This window comes from Lagopus muta, chromosome 9 (genome assembly GCF_023343835.1).
Source record: "Lagopus muta isolate bLagMut1 chromosome 9, bLagMut1 primary, whole genome shotgun sequence".
In the NCBI taxonomy this organism is placed as follows: Eukaryota; Metazoa; Chordata; class Aves; order Galliformes; family Phasianidae; genus Lagopus; species Lagopus muta.
This window is the reverse complement of record NC_064441.1, coordinates 19,397,122-19,420,934: the sequence shown is the minus strand read 5'-3', so window position 1 is coordinate 19,420,934 and position 23,813 is coordinate 19,397,122. Positions and strand designations below refer to the sequence as shown.

General features: G+C 42.1%; 1 protein-coding gene across 1 annotated transcript in view; it reads left to right on the top strand.

Moving 5' to 3' along the window:
- The window catches only part of RYK (receptor like tyrosine kinase), a 49,465-nt gene that overhangs the window by 7,270 nt on the left and 18,382 nt on the right, over positions 1-23,813 (top strand). Inside the window, exons 2-9 of the mRNA XM_048955391.1 lie at positions 7,637-7,758; positions 9,540-9,639; positions 10,591-10,725; positions 12,423-12,479; positions 13,294-13,438; positions 16,174-16,274; positions 18,854-18,979; positions 22,147-22,233. Of these exons, the coding sequence (XP_048811348.1) occupies positions 7,637-7,758; positions 9,540-9,639; positions 10,591-10,725; positions 12,423-12,479; positions 13,294-13,438; positions 16,174-16,274; positions 18,854-18,979; positions 22,147-22,233 (873 nt within the window). The remainder of the gene's footprint in view (positions 1-7,636; positions 7,759-9,539; positions 9,640-10,590; positions 10,726-12,422; positions 12,480-13,293; positions 13,439-16,173; positions 16,275-18,853; positions 18,980-22,146; positions 22,234-23,813) is intronic.

The window sequence follows — 23,813 nt, the reverse complement described above, 5'->3', positions numbered from 1 at the left end:
TCACCTCAGCCTCCTCAAGGAGTGATATTTGCTTCCTGCCAGGTGCCTGCCCTGTGACTTCCACACATGCCTTGCAGTGAGAAAAAGCTCGTATGCCAGCAATGTTGAACTTGCAAATTGAGCATCGTTCAAGCGCATTGCATCAGTGAGGTGAAACTGGCAGAAGTGAGGTGCACCATGGGTGGCAGTCAGTGAAGAGTTGTGAGGATTTAATGAGAGCTCTCAGCTGGGAGCTTCTCTTTCTGTTTGCTAGCTGCTTCCTGCTAAGATTGCCTGCTATGGAATCTTGGTTGGTTTGCAAGAATGCAGACATTGCCTTGAAGTTATGTTGAGTATTTCCTCAGATTGAAAGCCTTGCATATTGTGTTCCATCTCCTGCTGGCCAAAAGTGAACTCTGCATAGGTGTAGCAGCCCTCAGTGTGAATAGACAAAGTCTGTGTGCTCTGTGGCTGCCAGAGTGGGGTGAGCTTACAAATTAACCGTGCTATTGGCAAGGAGGTGTACAGCTCCAGTGGAACAGGAGCAACCCCCAGGTGCTGTGTCTTAGGAGAAGGGCTGTGACAGTCAGGGAGGGAAAGTCTCTAAGTAGAGGTAGAAAGTGTATTCATGAGCACTGATGGATTCTGCCTGGTGATTTGTCTTTCCAGCTTGCCACTGCACAGGGTCTCTTGACTTTCTTTAGCATCTGGGTGAGGAATATTAAAGGCCACTTCTACCTTGTTTCCACAATACGTAAGATTTGACTCTTTTCTTCTCTCTGCTGCTCATCTTTTCCAGAGGCTCACGACTTGCAAGATGCTTAAAAGCAAATATTTTGGCTTGAATTCCCAACGGACATCCATATCTGGCAGGCTGTAACACTGTGGAGAAATACAAATGCAGTAGGAGATCATCTATTGCTTGCTTTAGTAAAGGAAAGCCTGCTTTTGATGGTGGGTGCATTGGATATGTACAAATAGGATGTAAGAAACGACTATTTTCAGATCCTCAGTGTTAAATTTAAAGTAATTTTGTGTTTTCTAAATGAAATTACTCATGTGGAGTTTGTCTTTGATTTTCTCTCTTTTTTTTAAATCTCCCAGTTGGGTTTTCAGTCTTGTTTGTGCTGATTGCTGAATGGATCTAATTAAATACATTCAAATTAGGAATAGCTGCTCTGGGAAAACAGATTCTTTCCCTGCTGAAGAGGCTTCTGTATCCAAAAGCTGATTTCAGTTCTTGAGCTGTGTTTTCTTGTGCTTGTCCCGATGTCTTGAAGTATCACAAGTCTTTGAGCACCTACTTGTTGAACCCCTTGCAAAGGAAGGAAGGCCCTGGCAAAGCTTTGGTCATAATGTTGATATTTCAGATTTCTGACCCATTTTTCATAAGGAGGAAATGGGGAAAGAGGATGAAAGCACACATTCTTTCTTCAGTGAGGTAAACTGTTCACTGCTGGGAGAAGCCTTTGTTTTTAAGGGATTTGTTGCGCAGCCCATCACCAGGATGGTGATGAAGGGGTGTCACAGCCTGACGGTTGTGTGCATTGTGTCCCACAGCATCAGCCTCTGCTCTGGCCAGGGGTGTAACCCAGTGAGATGCTCAAGAACAGAGCCATCGTCCTCTGAAACCCGTAAAGCTCAGAACAAACGCAGTGTTTATACAGAACTAGTGAGCTGTTTAAGCATGTATCCCTTTTCAATTAATTTATTTCAGTGGCTCTGAGTCAGTAGCAGGGGCGGCTGGCTTTGTGATGGCTGCGGAGGTTTGACATGACACTGCAGTGATTTCTCAGCTGTTTATATACTCTGTAAAAATTACAGGCTAGCATGTAAGGCAGCTGGCATTCATTTCAGTCACTTGTGTACACAGACAGCAATCTAGCAGAGGCAGACAGGTGGGAGGGCCAATGATGTCAGCTGCTCTTACCCAGATTGCTCTTAATGAAATACTACTTGTTGCAATACGAGCGCTGAGCTCATTGCAGTCTCACCTAACTCTTGCTCTGCGTGTTCACTTTGAAAGTCCTCGTGTTTGAGGCAGGATCTGTCAGAACCGCCCTGTGATGATTTGAAGTCTGTTGTTTGGGGTTTTATCCTAAAAGCTGTCGTCGGCTTTGAGAAAAGCATGCTTCTACTAGGGCGTGTTGTGGGACAGCTTTGCTCTGTAAGAATAAACTCTGCTTTTTCCCATGCTGAAAGAGGCAAACTTCTTTTGTATGTCGTGCTTTAAAAAAAAGAGGGGGGGCGGACTTGAAGGTAGACTGCTTTTGCACAAGGGCACTTGAAAAGAAGTGTTTTGTTAGGCTGCTAGACTGACATGATCCAATTTTGTCAGAACACAAGGGCTGCCCAGCATCTTTTGCATTTGGGAAGGAAAATCGGCCTCTCCCCTTCCTTTCTGAGCTTCTTCAGATGTTTTGTTATGTTAAACAGCGCAAAGAATGACACTTTCTCTGTGGTGCTGCTTAAATTCACCTTTTTGTTTGTGCTTGTTGGGAAAATTTTTTCTCAAATAGGCTTGCTGGATTCCGAAAAGAGACCGGGGAGAGTCTTCAGCTTTCTTTATTCGAATAAAAGGAGTCTGCCGGGGCATTTCCCTGTAGGGTCTCTCAGTTTATCCCTGTCCCCTGACTGCGTTGTCCCCTCCCTTTCCTCACTGGTTGAAGCCCCCGGAGGTTACAGGCATCCCAATCCACCTAACACATGTGCAACCCCCCTTCACATCATGCATCACATGTGTAATTAAGTCCAACTTTATGCCACCCGGGCCTAATATTAATTAGCCTATTAAGCCTGAGCAGTGAGTCCAAAGTTCATAAGTTCAAGTTGTCCATCAGCCTTTGTAGCTGAAGCCTGTTGTGGTGGGACTTTACGAAGTCAGTACGAGCAGAGAGGGTTTTGCAAGGCTCTGCACAACTTATCTGCAAGGACGCCTTGTTGGCAAGCCTCTTAGCTCATTCTCCACTTTAATTTATTCTTTCAGGCTTGTGGAAGATGTGGAAGTTAATGAGATGTATGGGTTGCCCGGCTAAAAGGGAATCTGTTTTGCCTTGAAAGGAAAGCATTGGCTTTGCAGCTCATAGGAGCTGGTGCGGGTTCATCAAGTCTGAATAATGAGAAACTGGATGGGTTGGTGCTGTGCACTCTGCAGATGGGCTGATTTAAGGATGCTTGGTGAAGCACGCTGCAGCTGATGTTTTACCATTGCTCATTGATTGCCAGTATTCTGCTTAAACCGATAGAAGCACTTGCTCTGCAGTTTGTAACATAACAGTTTTTGCTATTTCTTTAAAATTCTTCTCTTTATGTTTTACTACTTGGACTGGAAAATCATTACTGAAGAACTTCCCAGTTTCTTCATTTCTTTGTAATGCATCTGTTTACTCCTAAAGCTGCCTGTTTTCTCCATTTATCACTCTACGATACATAAAATATTACATACCCATTTGGATTTGTTCCAGGGGTTCCTGGTGTATTTGTCCAACTTGGATTGCCAGGTGGAGGAAGTGTTTAACATCTTAGGAAGAACCAGACACCTTGCAGAATAACCCTTATTTTTCCCAAGTGTTACCAGTCAGTGTGATTGCAGGGAGTGTTATACATTCATGAACTCTGAGATGCTTGGAAAACTGATCTTGTTTCTGCTGGTCCTCAGCAGCCTGCTCCCTAGGCTGCTTCTGTCTTAGACTGCTGTTGCATTTGAAAGAGATGCAACCCTTTTTTTTAGTATGTACAGGCTTAGGCTCTGTATTGATTTTGACTTGCTGAATTTGATGCTGTCAGTTGAAGCTGCCTCTGTTAAAGCGTGCTCTTAGAGGGGTCAAAACCAAACCCTGTGCTATCTGGATAAGGTCACAGTAGCATTTTGGCATAAGCACTAAATGCTGCTGTAGGCTTGCCTTCCACTTGGGATTTTCCTGAGTATCTTCACTAGTTCAAGGGGTTAAATAGACTGAGAAGTATTCCTCCACTTTCCATTTATTCATTTATTTATTTATTCTGCATTAGCTTTTTGCCAGCTTTACTCCCTCCACTTGGCTTGCTGAAGGCTTGAATAAGTAACTTTGCGAAGCAGAAGTGAATATGAGTGTCTGAAGAAAAAGTGAAATAGTTCAGAACTGCCTTCATTCTGTAATTAGACTTCAACTGTCATGGTAATGGAGCCTGGAGTGTTTCCTGCAGACTCTGAATCAATTTATGTTGGCTCTGGACAGAGTTAATCAGTCTGGAAATGTAAGTAGTGAGGCCAGTGCAGTTCCTTTCTGTGGAAAAGGGTATGAAGCTAACAGGAACGAAACTGATGGGGGAGCAGTTCCCAGGTCAACCTGTTTGACCCTCTGAGGCTGATCGTTGTCCTCCTAATTGGAAATCTGTGGAAAGAGAACCACAGAATGGCCTGGTTTGCAAAGGACCACAATGAACATCCAGTTCCAACCCCCTGCTGTGTGCAGGTCACCAACCAGCAGCCCAGGCTGCCCAGAGCCACATCCAGCCTGGCCTTGGGTGCCTGCAGGGATGGGGCATCCACAGCCTCCTTGGGCAGCCTGTTCCAAGAGAGGTGCTGGTTGGGTGATGAGAACAGTGTGCTACCAGACAATGTTTCAGTTGCTGGTACAGTGAGGGGAAAAAGCACCGCAGAGTACTGAAGCACTGACGTTTCCAAAATTTGTACCTATGGGTTTCAGGGTTTGGGAGTGCATTTATCTGTGTTCATAGACAAAAAGTCCTGTGAGAGCTGTTGAAAGATGCTGTCTGTTATCTTAGCTGGGGAAGTTTATGATCTGCAAACACCAGAAGCTAGGAGGATCTACTGTAAAATGCCACAACGTGTTTGCTTTGGTCTTAAATTCTTTCCCAGGCATCTTCATTTAGCTCCTGATGAAGGCAAGGTGCTGAGCCAAGTAGATTTGTGTTGGTTTTCTTTTTTTAAGAGTTAAGAGCTGTGCTGGAAAATCTCTTAAATTATTTTTATGTGCCAGTATTTTAATTGAAGCATAATTTTTTGAAGCAATAAAACCTGACATTCTCATGCTGCCCTTACATAATGCTGTTCAGAATCATGTAATTAACATCCCTTGTTAGTATCTAGCTTTTTATGGAAGTACAGGCATTAAAATACTGGTGGTCTGTGTAAATCAAATTACTCAATATTGTAGTATGCTGCTTCTATTAAAGCTTAATGATTTGATTGATCTTCTCTAGGGTAATTTGTTTCTGTACGCCTTCAGATACTGCTGCACATGAAGCTGCCAAGCATAAATACCTTCAGCCTTTTGTCCTAATGGCAATTTTATTGCTGTGCACTGCTCATCTTCTCTGAATGGTTTCTCCATAAAAGTTATATTAAATCCAGAACTGTCCCCTTGAAAATCTCACAGTGTTGGAAGCTTGAACCTCTGGTCATTGATGAGACCCTTCATCAAACAGGAGGACGTGGTTTTATTTCCAGAGCAGTTTCACTGCTCCACTTCCACTATTTCCCTTGCCCATCCTTCTGCCCTGTAACTTATTCCAATAACTTGTGCATGCTGAGCTTCTGACAGGCTTCATTTTGTTGATGCCTGTACATTTTCCCATCTTGTTCAGATCCACTGGCAAGTGTCTGGTACCTGCGAGCTCTTCTGCACACACCCTTCCGTGTGTCCACATCTGATGCAGATTTGGTACATGGTAATAATTAGCATAGAGTAGTAATTGCCCACATAATAATTACCAGGGCAAGTTGTTTTGAAAGCTGTCTTTTGAGAGGTTGTCAGAGTTTTTATGTTGGTTCTGTGTGTGTGTGTGTGTGTGTGTGTGTGTGTGTGTGTGTTCATTCCCCCTGCTCTGATTTCTTCCCATTTGTTCTTCAGTGGATAAATGGACACATTGGAGAAGTGTAACCTTGATTTGGATATATTTTTAATACCAGCTCAGTCTGACTAGTCAGCACTTAGGGAACCACATGCATCTTTTCCTGTTCAGGATCTTGTTTCAGTGCACATGTCCCTGCCTTGCCCTGTTCTGTTGGTGTGTTTTGTACATCCAGTCTTTGGGGTTCTCAGCCCCTCCCCTCCATCCCCATATCTGTGATTGTATACTCTTGGGTTGCTGATGTTTCAGGATAATAATGAGCCAGCAGGGAATAAAAGGAAGAATATCTTGGCTGCAGCTCTATGTCTTGTGAAAGCAAGGTGGATTAAACCAAGTGTTGGAATAAGAGAGCGCTCAGCACTATGCACTGGCATACACCGTCATTGCACAGAGCCAAACTCTCTCAGGCTAGTTTTCTTTTCAAATGCAGCATATCTGTGAAGGCTTTTCCAGTTTTCTTGACTATCCAGCCATAGTAAAAACAGCTCCATTATTGATGTTCTCAGTTGCACCAGTGGTATTTCAGTTGAACTCCGTGCTGGGTGGCTCGTGGCTGAAGCCTGCACCTGTGTCTGGTTTGCCCAGCACTCTCCGGCTGTATCGTGTGTCCTGTGCTGGTTAGTGTTTAGTGAAAGCAGTGTATGAAATGAGACAAAATGGCATTGATTACAAATACAGTAGTTTTATCCTGAGTATACAGAGCCTAAAGTAATTTTACAGTGGCAGGGAAATGGGGCTAATATGTAGTGACTGCTTTACTACAAATTGCTGATAATACCCAGGGCAAACTTTTGAGACCTGTCTTGTATTCACTGCATCCCTGTGCAGCAAACTGTAATGACAGCTTAAGTAATGGTAATATCAGAGTGTGCATCCTAAAGAAAGTACCTTGTTACTCTTCTTTAAATAGTTCTGTGGGTCTTTCAGTTCTGTAGGTGTACTGAGAAGTTCAGAAAGCAAATTGTAAATACTAAGTATTATAGAATCATAGAATCACCAAGGTTGGAAAAGACCTAAAAGCTCATCCAGTCCAACCGTTCACCCATTCCCAACAGCTCCCACTAAACCATGTCCCTCAACACAACATCCAGCCTTTCCTTGAACACCCCCAGGCTTGGTGACTCCCCCACCTCCCTGGGCATCCATTGCAGTGCCTGACCACCCTTTCTGAACAGTAATACTTCCTCATGTCCAGCCTGAATCTCCCCTGCCGTAGCTTGAAGCCATTCCCTCTGGTCCTATCACTTTTGTGTACAAATGCAATTTCTCTCATCATGTGCTTTGTGTTCTGATCTAATTACCTTGAAATTGATTTCATAGTGCATGTGTGTTTCTTGGCCCGAGTGATTTGAAGAGCAATCAAGAAATGAGCTATTCCAGAGGAACTGACTGCAATCAAAGAGCTGATAATCCATAGCAGTTTACTTTGAGGGTGCATGGCTGTAAATAAGAGGAAGTTGGATGCATGATTCCCAGTGATAGGCAGGTTTGTTTGTAAGAGTCTGTAGTGCCTCTTTTGGAAGTAACGAACCCCATGAAGTGTCTTGTTTTCTTCCATCACATTCCAACATCTACCTGTTTATTAGGGTGTAAGACTGTTGCTTTCCCAGGAGCTTGGAGCACAGTGCTGATGTGTGAGCACTGATTTCCAAGCCTGCAATTGAATTTTTGGACTCGAGGAAGTATTTGCTTTAAGATTCAAATAAGAAGTGGAGCTGGTGGTGCTGAGAGTTGTTCTGTTCTGGCGTGTTACTGCTGGTTCTCTCCTGCCTTACTTGTTCTCCTCCTGTTCTTATTACAGGACTGGATGCGGAGTTATCTTACGTGAGGAATGATGTTGTCAATCATTATGCATTGTCCTTCAATCTCCTAATTCCCAGCGAAACCAACAATCTTCACTTCAGTTGGCATGCTAAATCCAAGGTAAGCAGGCAAAGCTACTGCAGTGCATGGTCTATGTTGCTTAGTGATCAGCTGCTGTTATAATTGGTTTTTTTTGTGGACAATAATACATGATAGGTGCAAAAGATATTATGTATTGTTTTAGCTACTTTTTTGTTTATTTGATTGCAGAAAATAAATTGTTACATATTGGAACTGTCCCTTTCTTGTTTCAGAAAGGTTAAAAGCCTCTTCTGAAGCACTCTATTTCTTTTGTAAGAATAAAGCTACTGCCTGTGTCATCTGTTCTGGTGGTGAACTGAATGCACGGAAGCAGCAGCCATGAACCGAGGCCTCAGCCTTTGGAAATTGAATGTAGAACAGTTGTATTTTAGAGTTTCCTAAAAGCATACTCCTGGAGATGAGGAGAATCTATAAAATTAGCATCTAGTATGTCATTATTGAGCCTCAATTAAATGGAAGGGGCTTTTTATTTCAGTTAATTACTGTAGTTGGAGCATACAGCAACAGCTGTCATAAGGATTGCGTATGCTTTTACCTTGTGAAGGCTTTCCAGTTACTTAATTTATTTTTGTAGGTGAAATGATCTGTTTAGTCTCTGCCAGACCTTTTTTTTTTAAACCTGAGCAATGATTATTCTTCTGTTCTTAAACAGGAATGACTGAAATAAAAACAGTAATGTTTAATAGCTTCACTAATGCAATTTCTAACGATTCCATCTGCCAGTGTTCTTGCTGAGGTGTAGCTTCTTACAGGATACGAATTTTGACCCACAAAAGCTATTGCATGTAATGTCCTTCTGCTTCATACCACGTTCCATTTTCACAGGCAGTCAGTTTGAACAGGACCTCTGGGGGAGTTTCCTCATCATTACAAGTTCAGCTGGGAGCTACAAGCATTGCTCTCCCTGCTCTGAGCCTCCTTGTCACTGCCTGTGAATTTGGAATAGGATTTTTACAGGATAGCTTTCTAATTGATGTTGAAGGGACCTCTGAAAGTCCTTTGGGTTCCTCCTCTGCTCAGTCAGGGCCACCCAGAGCAGGGTGCCCAGGACCACGTTCAGAAGCTTTTGAACATCGAGGAGGAGACCCCTCCCAACCTCTCTGGACACCCTGTGCCAGTGCTATATCACCATGTAGCACAGAAGTGTTTCCTGGTGTTGCAGTTTGTGCTCTGTGCCTTTTGTGCTGTCACTGGGCACTGCTGAGGAGAGCCTAGCTCTGTCCTTGTTGTACCCTACCTGCAGGTATTTATGGACATAGATGAGATCCCCCTGAGCCTCCTCCTCTTTAGGCTGAGGAACCTCAGCTCCTCAGTCTCTGCTCACAGGAGAGGTACTCCAGGCCCTTTAGCACCTTACTGGCTCTGTGTTGGACTTTTTCCAGTATGCCCAGGTCTCTCTTGTTCTGAGCCTCCCAGTACAAGCTGTGGTACTCCAGGTGCAGTCTCACCAGTGCTGGGCAGTGTGAAAAGATCACCTTTTTTTTTGACCTACTGGTATACTTTGCCTAATGCAGCCAAGAATGCCATCAACCTTGCTAGAACATCAATCAGCAGTGTGCATCTTGGTATCTACCAAGACTCTTAGGCCCTTTAATTCCAGGCTGCTTCCCAGCTGGGTGTCCCCAGAATACCCTGGTGCTTGGGGTTGTTGCAATTCCCTTCCTTCCCCCCCCCAGAAATAAGATATGGGATTTTATTTATTCTTATTTTGAGGAAAAAGTATCAAACAGTATACAGCATTTCTTCTTACTGCTTTGAAGATTTCTTATGCGTCTCCAATCTCCCAACTGTTGTTACAGGTTGAGTATAAACTGGGATTTCAGGTAGATAATCCCATGGCTATGGCTGTGCCCCAGGCCAACATTTCCTTACAAGGAGAAGTTCCTCGCACCCTCTCAGGTAAATGTTAACCCCACACCTCCTGTAGAGCTGGTACTGATAGCATGAGCTTTCTAACCCTTTTCTGTTAAACATTATATGTTTACAAGTCTTCTGCAACAGTTACAACATTGCTGAAAGAGTATTAGGCACTGTGACTGCTGGTATGAGAGAAATGTCTTTCCCTTTGTTTAGTGGAGGATAGAGATCTGCTTGGAAAGGAAACATGACACACACAAGCTTCCTATTCCCTTTCAACAATAGTAATTAGCAGTTGCATGAACTTTAAAGTCCGTGCCTTTGAATTTTGCTAGCCTACAGTTACCTAATGTCAAGATGTAGGGAGCTATTAACATGTGAAAGCTTTTATGGTAGGTTTAAAACTGAGAAAACTGAGTTGGTAGTAGGTCTTCTGTGCAGAGTTTTTAATAGGAAGTGTTTCAGGAGGTGTGCAGATGATCACGGTGCCTTGCTGACTCAGTGACAGTTCCTCACTGCCTTGTGCTCTGTGGGAATAAAGTATTTATTTTGATGTTGGCTTTGTACCACTTCTTTGTGGAGGCAGACACCAGGGAATCAGACTTGTTGTGTCTGCTCTGCTGGCATCAATAATTCTGGTATGTAAGCTAGAAAATAAATACTGTCAGATTAGTTCAAGCTCGGATTGCAGTCAGACTTGCACAGGCTGAAATATTCAAACTTAACTGTTGTGGAAGAAGCTAACTTTCATACTGGCTGAAAAAGCAATGAGGAAAATGGAATTTTCTGGTTTTGGGTGATGAGTTTTCTGTTGTGAGAGGGCTTCAGCTCTGGGGTTAGTGGATGGCTAGTGGTCACAGTGAAAACTGTGAACTGTAATATGACACAATTAAATTTATTGAAAAATACACCCTTTAGGCTTTTGTGATTGTCACATGATGTCTGAGATGTGCTCAAATGTGACTGTGCTGTCTGTTTGTTGTCTGTTTGCAGTGTTTCGTGTTGAACTCTCCTGCACTGGCAGACTCGACTCCGAGGTCACAATATTAATGCAGCTCAACTTGACAATAAACTCATCCAAAAACATCACAGTTTTAAATTTCAAACGAAGGAAAATGTGCTACAAAAGTAAGGCACTGTTTCAAGTACTAAGCAGTTTTTAGATAGATAAAGGGAATAGGAAGGATTAAGGACACAAGTAGCCATCCACAAGAGTGGATTACAGAGGGAATGGTAATAATTCAGCTTCCAGACAAAAAATGTGGACTGTTGGAAGAAGCATAAGGTGATGAAGGAATGAATTGCTCAAGTATTGTGCTGCATTGAGTCCACCAAATGTCCAAGGATGCACATATGCAAAATGTGTGTGAAGATGTGGCTTTTTAGCACATCACACTCATGCTCCTTGGCATTCATGTTGTGAGAAAATTATCCTTAATTCAGAACGTATCTCTTTATAGTGTAAGTGGGGGCCTTTCTGATCCTCTTTAAAGGATAGGAATTCTTCACTTTGTGATTTCCTAGGTGCTTTTTCAGGTGTTCTAAGTGGAGGAAGTCTTGTCTCTTTATACATTCCTGCCTTTCTGAGCTGCTGAATGAGCTGAGGGGATTTCCATAAGCACTACACTGTTATCAGGGTGCATGAAATAGAGCCACTTCCTCAATTACTCAGAAGTAATTCTAACAAAGATCACGTTTCTGTGGGTTCATAATCATGTCAATAGCTTTTTTTGACAGTTGTGTGTTGAGTGGTGTAGAGCATCTGGGGATTTCTAATTTAATTTAGTGTGTAAGGTAGCACGATGTGGGAACTTGCTAGTGGTTTTGCTCAAGGCGTTCCTAATAAGTGCTTGGAAGGTTCAAAAAAGAAGCAAAATTCTCAGATCTTTCTTTTTCTGGCTTCCTTTTTTTGTGAAGTTGATCAAACTGCAGCAGCTCCCTAAGGAGTCGGCAGGGGCTGTGCTGGGGAGGAGGTGGCTGCTTGCAGCTGGGAGCACGAATGAGGATGTGGGTCTGGGTCTTTGCACTCACAGAAATCCATTACTTTGCCTCAGGTCTATGTGGAACCTCAGTGAGTTCATCTGAAGCGATCCCTGCAGCCTGCTTTCCCTTGATTTGCACTTGCCATTATTAGAGTGACCAATAATAAGCTTAATGAAGACTCATCCCCTTCCCAAAGAACCGTTTTCACACAAGTAGCCAAGCATGTCCATGTGGCTTTTGTTCTTTTTTTCAATAAATAAATAGACATTTCCTTTGCCATTCTTCAGTTTTAAAACACTCATGATTGCAGCATCAGCTGAGAATGCAAGATGCCCAGGGCTGCCCCCCTTAATTTCTTCATAGATAAGTTGTGTTAAAATCTGAGTAATATTCACTGAACATTCAATCAATAAAATAATTGTTATCCTGTAGGATAGTTGTATTGTATCCTGTAGGAGCTGATTCTATGGGGTTTTTGTTTAGTGTACATACATACAGTCATTCTGTTCCTGTCTTTTCTGCTCTGCTGCTTTGCACTTTCTTGGACAAGCAGAAGGGTAAGTAGATCCAGTGGGTTCAAACATAGCCTCAGTGGACACATGTTAGTGGTGAAATACCTGACCCGTGTGTCTTGAAGCAGCGTGATTTATTTTTTTTTAATTACTACTATGCAGTGGTTAGGCATTTTAAAATGGAAATCTGGAGGTAACTGTAGTCATTAAGTCAGCTTGTCTGTTTGGAAAAGCAGATTTGTTTTTCCTGAAATGAGGCAATTGATTTCCTTTGAAGGACTGCAGTAATACATGTTTATTAAGCTTAATGGCCTTCTCTCATCTGTTTAGAGCTTGAACCAGAGGTAAAATCTCCAACATCTGACAAAAACAGCAGCAAGGCTATCTGTAAGTAATCTTGATTGTATCTCCTGCTCCAAGTGTAAACAAAATAAAAACTGGGGATATTCTTTGTTTTCACAGCTTTCCCTATGAAACCAACCCCCAAGTTGCTTCTACTAAACCCAATATTTTAGTGGGATTTCTGCTGATGGGTTTGTCTGGGAATATGCTCTAGTGAAGAGGAAGAAAATTACACCTACTCTCGCAGCAGCTTTTTTCTAAATCATATCTTTGGGGATCTGTTTTACTGCACATTAATCAATCTCTTGACCTCAGGACCTGTGTGGTTTGCAGTTTTGACTTCATTCATTTCTGATAATTAGTTTCCTTTAACTCTCGTGCCCCTTCTGCGTGGAATCGACTGACTGTGCTCATTCTGTGGCACCAGAAACACAAACACGTCTGCCAAAATGCTTTGGAAAGCAGTGGATGGTTGCTCAGTTTCCCTTTTTCTACTCATGGTCTCTTCCAGGGTCGTTGTTATGCACAAAACATGATTGTAAACTGGAAGTGGCTAGAATTACTCAGGAGCCCTACTGATAAAATGTGCCTTCTCCTGCTCCCATCCCTTGGGCTTGTGTCCCTGCTCAGCAGGGAGGGAACCACAGTGCCCCATAGTTGAGGGGACACCCTTGTCTATCTCTGTGCCAGCCCCTTCACCTGCTGGACCCTGGTGGTGGGGATGCTTGGGATGAGTCTCGAAGCAGTTCTGTCATCCTGCTGTGTCAGCTTTTTGGGAACTAACAGAATATCTGTGGTTGCTTTTTTTGTGTGTGTGTTTTTGAGGCCGATTCAGAAGCTTTTCACCTTTGTATTTCAGATGATCCTGTAAATGCAGCTCCCACCACTTCTACCCGTGTGTTTTACATCAGCGTAGGCGTGTGCTGTGCTGTTATATTCCTGGTGGCAATAATACTAGCTGTCTTGCATCTCCACAGTATGAAAAGGATAGAATTGGACGACAGGTATGTATTCAGAGTTTTCAGGGGCTTTTGGGAGGATGTATTTATGTAGACTTTTGGGATTCCTGGCCTCAGATATAAGCTTGCTGTAGTAACGTGCAGTTTCTGCTAAGCTGCAGCAGCAGCTAGTATGTAGTTGTGCTAAGTGCTGTACTGCAGTAAGGCAGCAGTTGCAGGTGATGATGTGGAGGGTTGTGGTTCACTTTGATATAGGTGTAAAGTTTGGGAATTACAAGTGTTTGGTTACAAAGCTGATAATCTCTCTTTCCCAGATGTATTTTTCAATTCAATTAAACCAAATTGGCACACGGGGGAGAAAACCTTGTAATGCAAACTCAGGGACCATGCAGTTGACACACACATCTCTTTTTCAATGTTTTGAGTGGGATTTTTCTGAGTGGGGAATAAACACCAAGAATTATACTGAAGCTCTCTTGGAGGCTATTTGAACGAGCTGCATCAGATGCAACTGTGCAAGACCTGGGAATTTTGAAACTGAATACTTTGGAAAAGCAGTTGGGTGTGTAGGTAGTTTCCATCTTCAAAAGGGTTTTTGAATGGTTTTGGTTCTTGCATGCAGCCTTTCAAGGCTGTCCTCTGCCTTGGGCAGATGCTTTTCATTCAGCCTTTGCTACTTCTGTGTTCCCAGATCACCTGGATTTTGGAGGATTAGCTATACTACATAGAATTGGTGCCTGAAGAGTTTTTCTCAGTCCCTGATCATCTGACCAAATGACCTGCCAGCTTTCCTCAATTTACTTGTTCCTAAATTGTCTACTGAAGATTTTTAAGTAATAGAGAATATTGAAAGACGCACAGCTTTGTTTGCTTCATAAAAGAAAAGCATTTAATCTGGTATATTTAAATATGTTCCTCTAGGAGGTTTTGAGAGGCTGTGCCTCAGTCTGGCAGCGTGATCAAATTGCCTTTTCTTCCACTGATTTTTTTGCAATGTGAATAAGAGCCTGCAAATGCTTAGCTGAGAAACTGCTTCAGTGTTTTAATTTAACCTCAGTGTTACACACTAGTAATATATATGATCAGTGACTGCCTGATGGAGCAACGGGGCCAGGAATGCATGGGAGAAGAAACAACTTTTGATCTGGTTTTGAATAAGAAGCTCAGAATATTTCTGCAAAGGGGATCTGAATCAAAGATGATTCATTGTGAGGGTTAGTAACCTCACAGGAGCAACAGATTAAAACAAATCCTGCTGCTATTGCCCTTAATTTCAAAAGGCAGAGCTAGATAAAAATGAGATTGTTAAATAAAAGTTAAAAATGGGCAGCTGAGTTTATGGGCTGCATTGGACTATTTGAGAACATTGTATTAAAAGTTCAGAGCAAATGCTTACATATCTTCTATCAAAGGCACTTTAAAGAGTGCCAGAGAAAGTTGGCATGGCTTAACGGCAGAATAATGGGCGTAGTTAAAAGCAAGGATTAGTCCTTAAAAAGCTGAGATTGCATGCGAGTGAGAAGACAAAGATAATAAATACAAGTTGAACCTAAAAATACAATAAAGCCGACCAAAAAAAGATGTTTCTTAAGCTTGCCACAGGCTCAAAACAGCTCTTTTTTCAGACTTGTCAGCAGCAAGAAGCCAGCCAGAGAGATCTGTCTGGCTGGTAGGTGATCAGGTTACAAAAGGAGTTTTCAGGGAAGGAAAAGTGATAGGAGAAAAAGCTGTATCAGTGTTGACTGTGGTGGCTGTCAGAGCACTGCTTCCTGGGGGACTTACTGGAGAGTGAATCACAATGGGGAGCTTTGAAGACACAGTTCAAATGGCAACTTATTATCACTCTTTTTGCTGGCAGCAGAGAATATTCTTTCAAAAACTCTGAAGGAAGTGGAGTAGTTAGACTGTGAGCTTTGGCTTTTGACTTTGTGCAGGGAAAAAAAAAAAGCTGGAACTCTGTAGCTGGAAAACAGCAGGTGTTGGAGTAACATAAGGGGAAAAAAATCCACGTCAGTACAAGTCTCTGTTGTTCACAGTAAGCCTGATGTTTTCTATTGAGTATTTGCTTCTGTTAGGAAATGGGGACGAAAATACATTAGTAGGTACATCTGTGGTTATGATTTTAAAAAAGAAAAGCCACTTCTTACCCATTTTATCTTAGAAGAAAGAAAAAGGAAGTCCTGCTTCACAAACATAACATCCTTGAGGGCATCAGCAAACATGTCCAGAAAATGCTACAGGAATAGCCAGCACTGCTAGCTCAGTGCTCAGTAGCAGTCCCAAATGCAGATGTTGCTATTCTGCAAGAGAGGCCATTGCAGCTGCAGTAACTTCTTTGACAGTATTTTGTCCTGTGGATAAGACAGGAAGCATCTCTTAACACATCTTAAATTGAACACTGTGTGTGGGTATGGCCCTTCTATTGCCAAGAAAATTCACTGAAGGGCTTGTGGGAAGAGGAAAGAAGGACAATCAGTGAAAAATGGCAAAGCAGGCTTGATGTTTTGATCTGCAAAAGAGATCTGAGGCAGATAAATGGGTGCAGGCTGAACTGCAGGACAGTGTCTTGATGTTTTTGACCACACAGGAGGTAGGAAGCACCACTGTGCTGAACTTTTCCTTGCAGCCTGTTAGGTATCACTCGTGCCTATCTGCTGCCGTGTGAATGATCTGTGCCTTTCTGGCTTTACTCTCCTTGCAAACTCTTGTTAAGTTTAATTTTGAGTTTAATGCAGTAGCACACAGTCACGTTCATGTCCAATTTTGTTTTTATAAAACAGCATCAGTGACAGCAGCAGCTCCCAAGGTTTATCCCAGCCTTCCACGCAGACCACGCAGTACTTGAGAGCTGACACACCCAACAATGCAACGCCAGTAACCAGTAAGTGTTAATCCAATCACAGGCCTCTGCCACAGACTGCCTTGGATGCAGTGGAGTGTTAGTATGGGTTGCACTGATTCTGTATTAAGGAAGGCAGGAAAGCAGGAATAATCTCCTGGCTGTCAGTTTCTCTTCAGAGTTTGCATGATGTATGGTTTTATCCACCTTTGGCATTCACAGTCAAGATTGAAATCTACATTTGTTCTGGGATGCTGGAGTCATCTTATGAGTGTGATGGTGTGACAAGGGTGACATGTTCATGCTTTCTTTTAAATAGCTTTTCTTGATTTTATTTCTTTTTAAGGAGATGGGAGACAGTGAAATAAAAAGTGTAAAGTGACAGTGCTTTATATGCTCTGTAATAGATCAATCTGGGAACTGATACTAGCTACATTCTGTGTCAGTTCTGTGATTCCTGAAGGTATTTGTTATCTACAGAGAGTGTTTACTTCTGCAATTACTATTCATCAGCCTTAGTGGAAGGATGTCTCGTACAGCATAACGCTATTGAAGGGACCTTTCCTGCAATCAGGGTTTGAAGATGTATGATTCCCTGGCAATTCAGTCTCATTGAAGGCTGGACTGACTGTGATTTGCCTTTTCCCTTGTGCTGGCACTTAGGCAGCTAGACTGCTAACCAAATCAGGGAGCAGAGCCAGCCGAACGCTGATTTTCTTCTGTTGTGGTTTGTTTGTTGGTTGGCTGGGATCTCTGCATTGGTGTGCAGCCTAGCGAAATGAACACCAGTTTTGGTGCTTCAGGTGGGGTATGGATCTATGGGACTGGACGCTGAAAGAAAGCAGGACTTAGACCAGAACAGAGTTGGTTCAAAGTACTGCTAAAATCCGCTCTGAAAGATCTAAGTGAGGTAAGGGTGTGTGTTATAAAGTGAGGGAAAAATAGGGGGAGCCTGGCAGGGAAATGAACACTCTCTTTGTTAATCTCAATTAATTGTTTTTCTGAATTTTCTAAATAGAGTAGGAATTGCCAAGCTTTTCAAGAAAGTGTCTTCTTTTGTTATCTGCTGCCAATGATTCTTCATTCTGTAACGCACAAAAGTTTGTTGTATAAATAACCTGAAGAGACTTTCTTTCAGCAATCTAGTAAGTAGGAATATCAACAACTATCCTTCATACAGTGCAATATTTATTCTTTAGAGCCAGCTAAATAATGATTAATGGCTTTTTAGCAAGCAGTAAGAGCCAAAAGTCTCTTCTGTTTCCTTCTGGCTGCACTTAGTATTGATATTAACCATCCCAATCAATGGTAGAGTACTGTATGAGTATTTTAACTACTATTCAGTGCTAGTGTTTTTTTCCCAGTTTCCTCCCCAGGTGTGGGAGCAAATGTTTAACAAGAGTTGAACTCCTGCAGCTTTGGTAAAGTCTTGGCTTTCTTCTAAATTGAACTAATATCTCCCTACACAGAAGAGATTTTTGTCATCTGAGTTCATCTGTTTTGGAAAAAGCTGCCTGGAAACGTTATATGGTAGAAGCATTGAGGCAAATGCATCTATTAAAAACTTATTTTCCACGGAGTTTGGAAGAGACCACAGCATGCAAATAATTCTTAAGCTGGTTTTCCTAATTACTGTTCCACCTGCCCCTCTTTTCACCTGCTAGCCTTTTTGTGCACCACTTCTCATCCCAAAGCACAGCGTGGTGTTGATGTGCTGTCAACCTCGGGATTTTAGGTTGGCTCTCTAAGCAATGTCATCTAATTATTGTGATCCCTGGAAACCTGTTAAAGAGCCTCTTGCAAAAGACTTGCCATGAAGGTGACTGCATCCTTAGTGATAATTGAGCTCTTCACCGAGATGAGCGTGGAAGCAGCTGTACCTCAGTGGCACTCACTGTCTTGCTGTGTTCAATATGTATTGTTTCAGAATGCCTTTTTTGGGGATGAGGGTTGGATACCAGCAGTAACGTGGGGAACAGTGAAACTGAGCGTAAGGAGAAAAAAATTGGATGCAAAAAATAAACAGGAAGAACGCTGTTAGGCCTATCACCGTTGTATTAACCTTGTTCTCAGTGACACTTAAAATTTATCATAAAAGTGACTCTCAAACTTTCTCTAGTAATTCAAGGTCTTGCTACAAAAACACTCAGGCCTTTTTGAGTATGTTGGTGTATCTAGCTAGATGTGTCTCATGCCCAGAAGAGGGCACTGCTGATTCTGGTTGTGCTCCTGATGCAGTACCGGGTAAGGCGTTTTCTTGACTCCAGCAAGTCTTCAGCAGTTTCTAACCTCAGTCTTTATTTCCCTGTTGAGAGGGAAGTGCAGTGTTACGTTAATCTGCTTCAGTATGCAAGAAGAAGCTTTATTTACTTGATGTTAATAATGAGTCTCAGTTGTACATATTGATTTGTGTTACATAGTTGTACATATAGACTTGTGTGATTGCTACGTTTGGCTTCTCTCGTGCATTTCTTTGTTATTTAATACTATACATAATCTTCCTAAGTACACACTGCTTGCATGTCTTTGTACCTGTAGGTGGTGCTGAGGTGAAGCAATGTGCTTGTGGTCTTATAATAAGGGTATTTATATTGGTTTGTTTGGCTCTGCTGGCTCCTCAGGTTATCCTACGTTACGGATAGAGAAGAATGATCTTAAAAGTGTCACTCTGATGGAAGCAAAAGCTAAAGTGAAGGATATAGCCATCTCCAGGGAGAGGATAACTCTAAAAGATGTGCTCCAGGAAGGTATTTACAGCCCTCGGGACGCTTGTTGGTTACAATGTGGTGTTTGTATATATGTGTATGTTATTTTCTTTGCAAGGTTTTTCTGAAATTAATCATTGGTGATGTTGCTGATCTTTATAACTCTTGTGGAGGTAAAGAATGATGGATGATGTTTGCATTTGGGGTGTGGGGAAGCGACTTCTAAAATGCATTAGAACATGGGAGCGACTAATTATGCAGAGTAAATAATTGTCTGTGTTAATAATCTGGTCATTTAAAAAGAAAAATAAATGAAAGGGTGAGATGGCTAGGGAGTGAGGTAATCAGCTGAGGCTGTAAGTGGTTAAGTAACTCAACTGCAAAGTTATTGCAGGAGAACTTCACTTAAGGGGGGAAAAAGCTTCTCTGTCATCTAAATTCAGTCAGTCTCCATTTAATAGCTAATATGGAAATCTTGTCAAATGCAAAATTAACATTTCTGCTATGAAAAAATTAGACTACAGTTTCTTTTGTAGCTTAATTTTCATTTCAGAAGTGTTCATTTACAACAATAATTGTTTTTACTTGATATTGAATTTAGAAAATGGACTTAAATATTTAGGTTTTTGTCACTAATGGTTAGTACTGCAACTTTAGTCTGCATCCCCATAGCTTGATAAGAAACCAAATTTTCCTAAGCTACACATTGAGGATAGTTGTCTTTTAGAGGCAGAACTGCAGAGTCTTTACATCCCCATCTGGAAAACAACGTGAGGTTGCCAAACGTTCTGATTTGATGTATGGCTTTAATCTTCAAGCTGATAGCTTTGTTCTCAAGTCCAATGGTTGTGCAAAAATGTACTTACGTGTGGAGGATGTGTTTTGGATCATAGAACTGTAGAATGGATTTGTTTGGAAGGAGCTCAACAACCCACCCAGTTCCAACCCCCGCCATGGGCAGAGGTGCTGCCCACCAGCTTGTGTTGCCCAGGGCTCCCACCAACCTGTCCTTGAACTTATTCAGAGACGTGGCTGCAATGAGATCTTCCCAGAGCCTTCTCTTCTCCAAGCTGAATGCCCCCGGCTTTCTCAACCTTTCTTCATAGGTGTGGTGCATCCAGCCCTCTGATCATCCTCGTGGCTTTCCTTTGGACCTGCTCCAATGGTCTGCATCCTTCCTTTAGAGGTCATCTAGCTGAACTTCCCTTCAGTGAACAGGGACACCTACAGCTATACCAGGTTGCTCAGAGCCCCATTCAGCCTGACCTCGAATTCTTAAATGATGGGATATCCACAACCTCCCTAAGCAACCTGCTCCAGTGCCTCATCACCCTTATTATAAAAAAAATAATAAATTCTTTCTTATGTCCAATCTAAACTCCCCTCTTTTAACCTCAAGTGCTTTTCAGAAGGACTGTGCTCCATCCTTACATCTCCTAACTTGTACTACTAGCAGAAATTGCTACAATTTGATGCAGATCTTGTGCTTGGATTTGCTGAAACTAATGAGGTTCACCTGGGCCAGCAGCTCAGCCTGCCTAGGTCTCTCTGAATGGCATCTGATCCCTCGGGCACACTGACCACGTCACTCTGCTTGGCACCATCCACACACTGCTGAGAGAGCACTTGATCCCACTGTTGATGTCACTGATGAAGATGTTAAAGAGCACCACTCCTAGTGTTGACCCCTGAGGGACACCACTTGTCCCTCATCTCCATCCAAACATTGACCACCACTCTCTGGGTGTGATCTTGTAACCAGTCTCCTGTACATCAAACAGGGCACCCATCAATCCATATCTTTCCATTTCAGAGGGAAGGCTGTTATGGGGACTGTGTCAAAGGCCTTATAGAAGCCCAGATAGATGATGTGAGTGAATCTTCACGTGTCCACAGATACAGTTATGCAGTCATGAAAAGCACCAAGGTTGGTCAGGTAGGACCTATCCTTGGTGAAGCCATGCTGCTTGTTCCATTTCATCTCCTCTTCCGTATGTCTTAGCATAGCTTCCAGGAGGGTCTGCTTCATGATCTTCTCTGACACTGAGGTGAGACTAATGGGTCTGTAGTTCCCTGAGTCATCCTTTCTACCCTTCTTAAAAAATGGGTGCTATATTGCTTCTTTCCTGTATCTGGGGGTTGCCCCAAACTAATTGCAGCACCTTGTGCTTGGCCTTGTTCAACCTCATTAAGTTCTTGTGGGCCAAATTTTCAAGCCTGTCCAGATCCCTATGGGATAGCATCCCATCCTTTGGTTGTATCAACTGCACCACTCTGCTTGGTGTCATCAGCAAACTTGCTGAGAGTGCACTCAGTCCCATTATGCAGGTCATTGATAAAGGTGTTGAAGGCTGTGCTTCTTTATAGTGTCTCTTGCCTGTAGCTGTAATGTTCAGAGCCATCTGATGCCTGCCAAGTGGGATCATAACATCTCACAAAGTCTATATGCAGTCTCATGGTAGATGATAAGGAAAAAAAATTGCAATCATCCTGCTGAGTACTGAGGAATCATAAGAGTTGAACTTTATGCTGGGATATGTAATGTACAGCTGTTCAGTATGGTTCTTTTTCTTGGAATAACTTTGTTAAAATACGTGAGGGGAAAAATTTTGAAGGCGGGGGAAAAAAAAGCCAGAAAAAGTAAAACCAAAATAAATCTTTGAAGAAAGCCTGTCACATTTTTATAATGTAATACTGTATTCACAAACTGTACTGTGTAGGTACTGCTTTGTTGAATGCTCTACTTCTCTGTGTACTTTAAAAAGAAAAAAAAGTATAATTGAGCAATGTTTTGCCTGGGGAATTCCTGACTTGACTGTATGCAGAAAAGATGGAGCTCAAAGTTTTGGCACAGGCTGTGAACTGCCACAAATAAACCAGCTATCAACGTCAATACTTAAATTAGTTAACCAGATTCTGTTGCTGTCGTTGTTTCATTTTTGCTTGTCTTATGTTTTTCCCTGAAATTAACTAAAGCTTTCAGTCTTTGCTGTGTAGAGCTCTGAATCCAACTCCTGCTGATGGAGAGGTGGTTATTTGTTGTCGGTACTCTTGATTCACTGGGACATTCAGGGCTTAAGCTTTACTCTCCATTACTCCTAACTTTCTGCTGTGGCAGGTAGTGGGTTTTCAATGGGTGTTTAATTCTGTCACCATTATCAGTGTGTTTTAAACATACAGTGCTTACTAATTTTATGTTCTCTTCATAGGCACATTTGGGCGCATTTTCCATGGAATACTAATAGAGGAAAAAGATCCCAGTAAAGAAAAACAAGTTTTTGTGAAAACTGTTAAAGGTATGCTTACCTGAAGGACTTTGTTTTGTCCAGTTGTTTGGCCTGTGTTGCATGCTGAGTGTATCAAATCTGTCTTTAAAAACAGTTAAGCAAAAGCCTCGCAGAACATAGTAAAACTTAAAAATTGCAAACAATTTGGGTGCTGCTGTCAGCCAGCAAACAGTAATGTTGTATGGAAGAAGAAGGTGCTTGTTCACAAGTGCCTGCAGTTACTGCATCGTCAGACACTTCAAAAAATCTCATTTTCTTTTTCCTCTTGGCATGGAACACATACAGCCTTCCCCCTGTCTGAAATACTGAAAAGGCACAGCTCGCTGGTTTCTGTCACTTACTTTAAGTTATGATCATACCTTTTGGTTTTTCTCAGCCAATAGTGTATATATGTGTATATGCACATGTAAGTATATATCATTTATATACATATGAGTTCAGCTTGGAAGCTACTTGGAAGAATATTAACACTTGTTTAAAGGGGAGGAATTTAAGATCAACCTGTTTTGGAATAAAAGTAGCTAAAAAGCATCCCTATTTTGAGCATGTCTCATGGCAGTCTGAGATGGATGTTGTTGCATTCTTTAACTGTGTGTAATTCATGATGTAGGCCTAGCCAGGGTGGTGTGCTTTGCCAGTGAAGATAGGCCAGTGCCAGGTATTGTACCTGCTGCTCCAAGATATATCAGGCCTTTTTATTTTTTTTCAGGGTGCCAGCTACTCTCATAATAACAAGATGCTGCTTTTTTTATTTTCTTTTTTGAGTGCTTCTGTGATGGTACACTTCCATGCTGTAGCATTTCTCTTCCCTGTTGAATCCAAAGAGGGCTTCTGTAAAAGTGGGTTTGTCACCCTCTGGGAGGATCGTGGAACTTTCTGCTTGGCAGGGTAGTGGTATCTGATGCACAGTCAACAGACACTCCTGTAACATCTAAAATTGTTGTGAACGTGGACACTTTGACTGTATGCTTACTTGATAGCATGGAAATAAGACAGCATCTGCAGAAACATGTCTAAGTTGAGCTGCTTCCCAGCACTGCTTTTCTGAGCAGCATGAGCCTTCCAGTCTGCTCTTAAAGAAACATTTCTCCCTTGATATTGCTTAGATACAGTCTGTCTTTGATACAGTCCATGTCCTTTCTCCTAATGTTTTGCTTTGCAGTGAAAGGTTTGCTAGCTGCAGCTCCATACTGCACAATAGTCTTAACAAAGCAATGGTATTTGCATAATTGTTGTTACTAGAGAATTTCTTAGCTTTAAAAAGTGTAAACTCATTGTCTGCATGGATAATAGATTCTGTTGATGTTTGTCTGTGAAATAATACGGGCTTGGGCGTTGCTAGGAGAATAACTAATAAACATCCCCTCTTCTCCTTACTGCAGTGTATTTGTAGAGCCAATATTAAGCAGTTTCCTCTTTGTACCTTGGCTGTGATGGCTGTGTGTGCAGCTGGGTCATGTACTAAGTTAGGAATTTGATCTGCTTGGAAAAAAAGAGTGCGAAAATGCTCTTAACCTGAATTTTCCTTGATCTATTTTGTCCTGTGACCACACACACTGTCCTGTTTGGTACAAACACAGAGTAGGGTC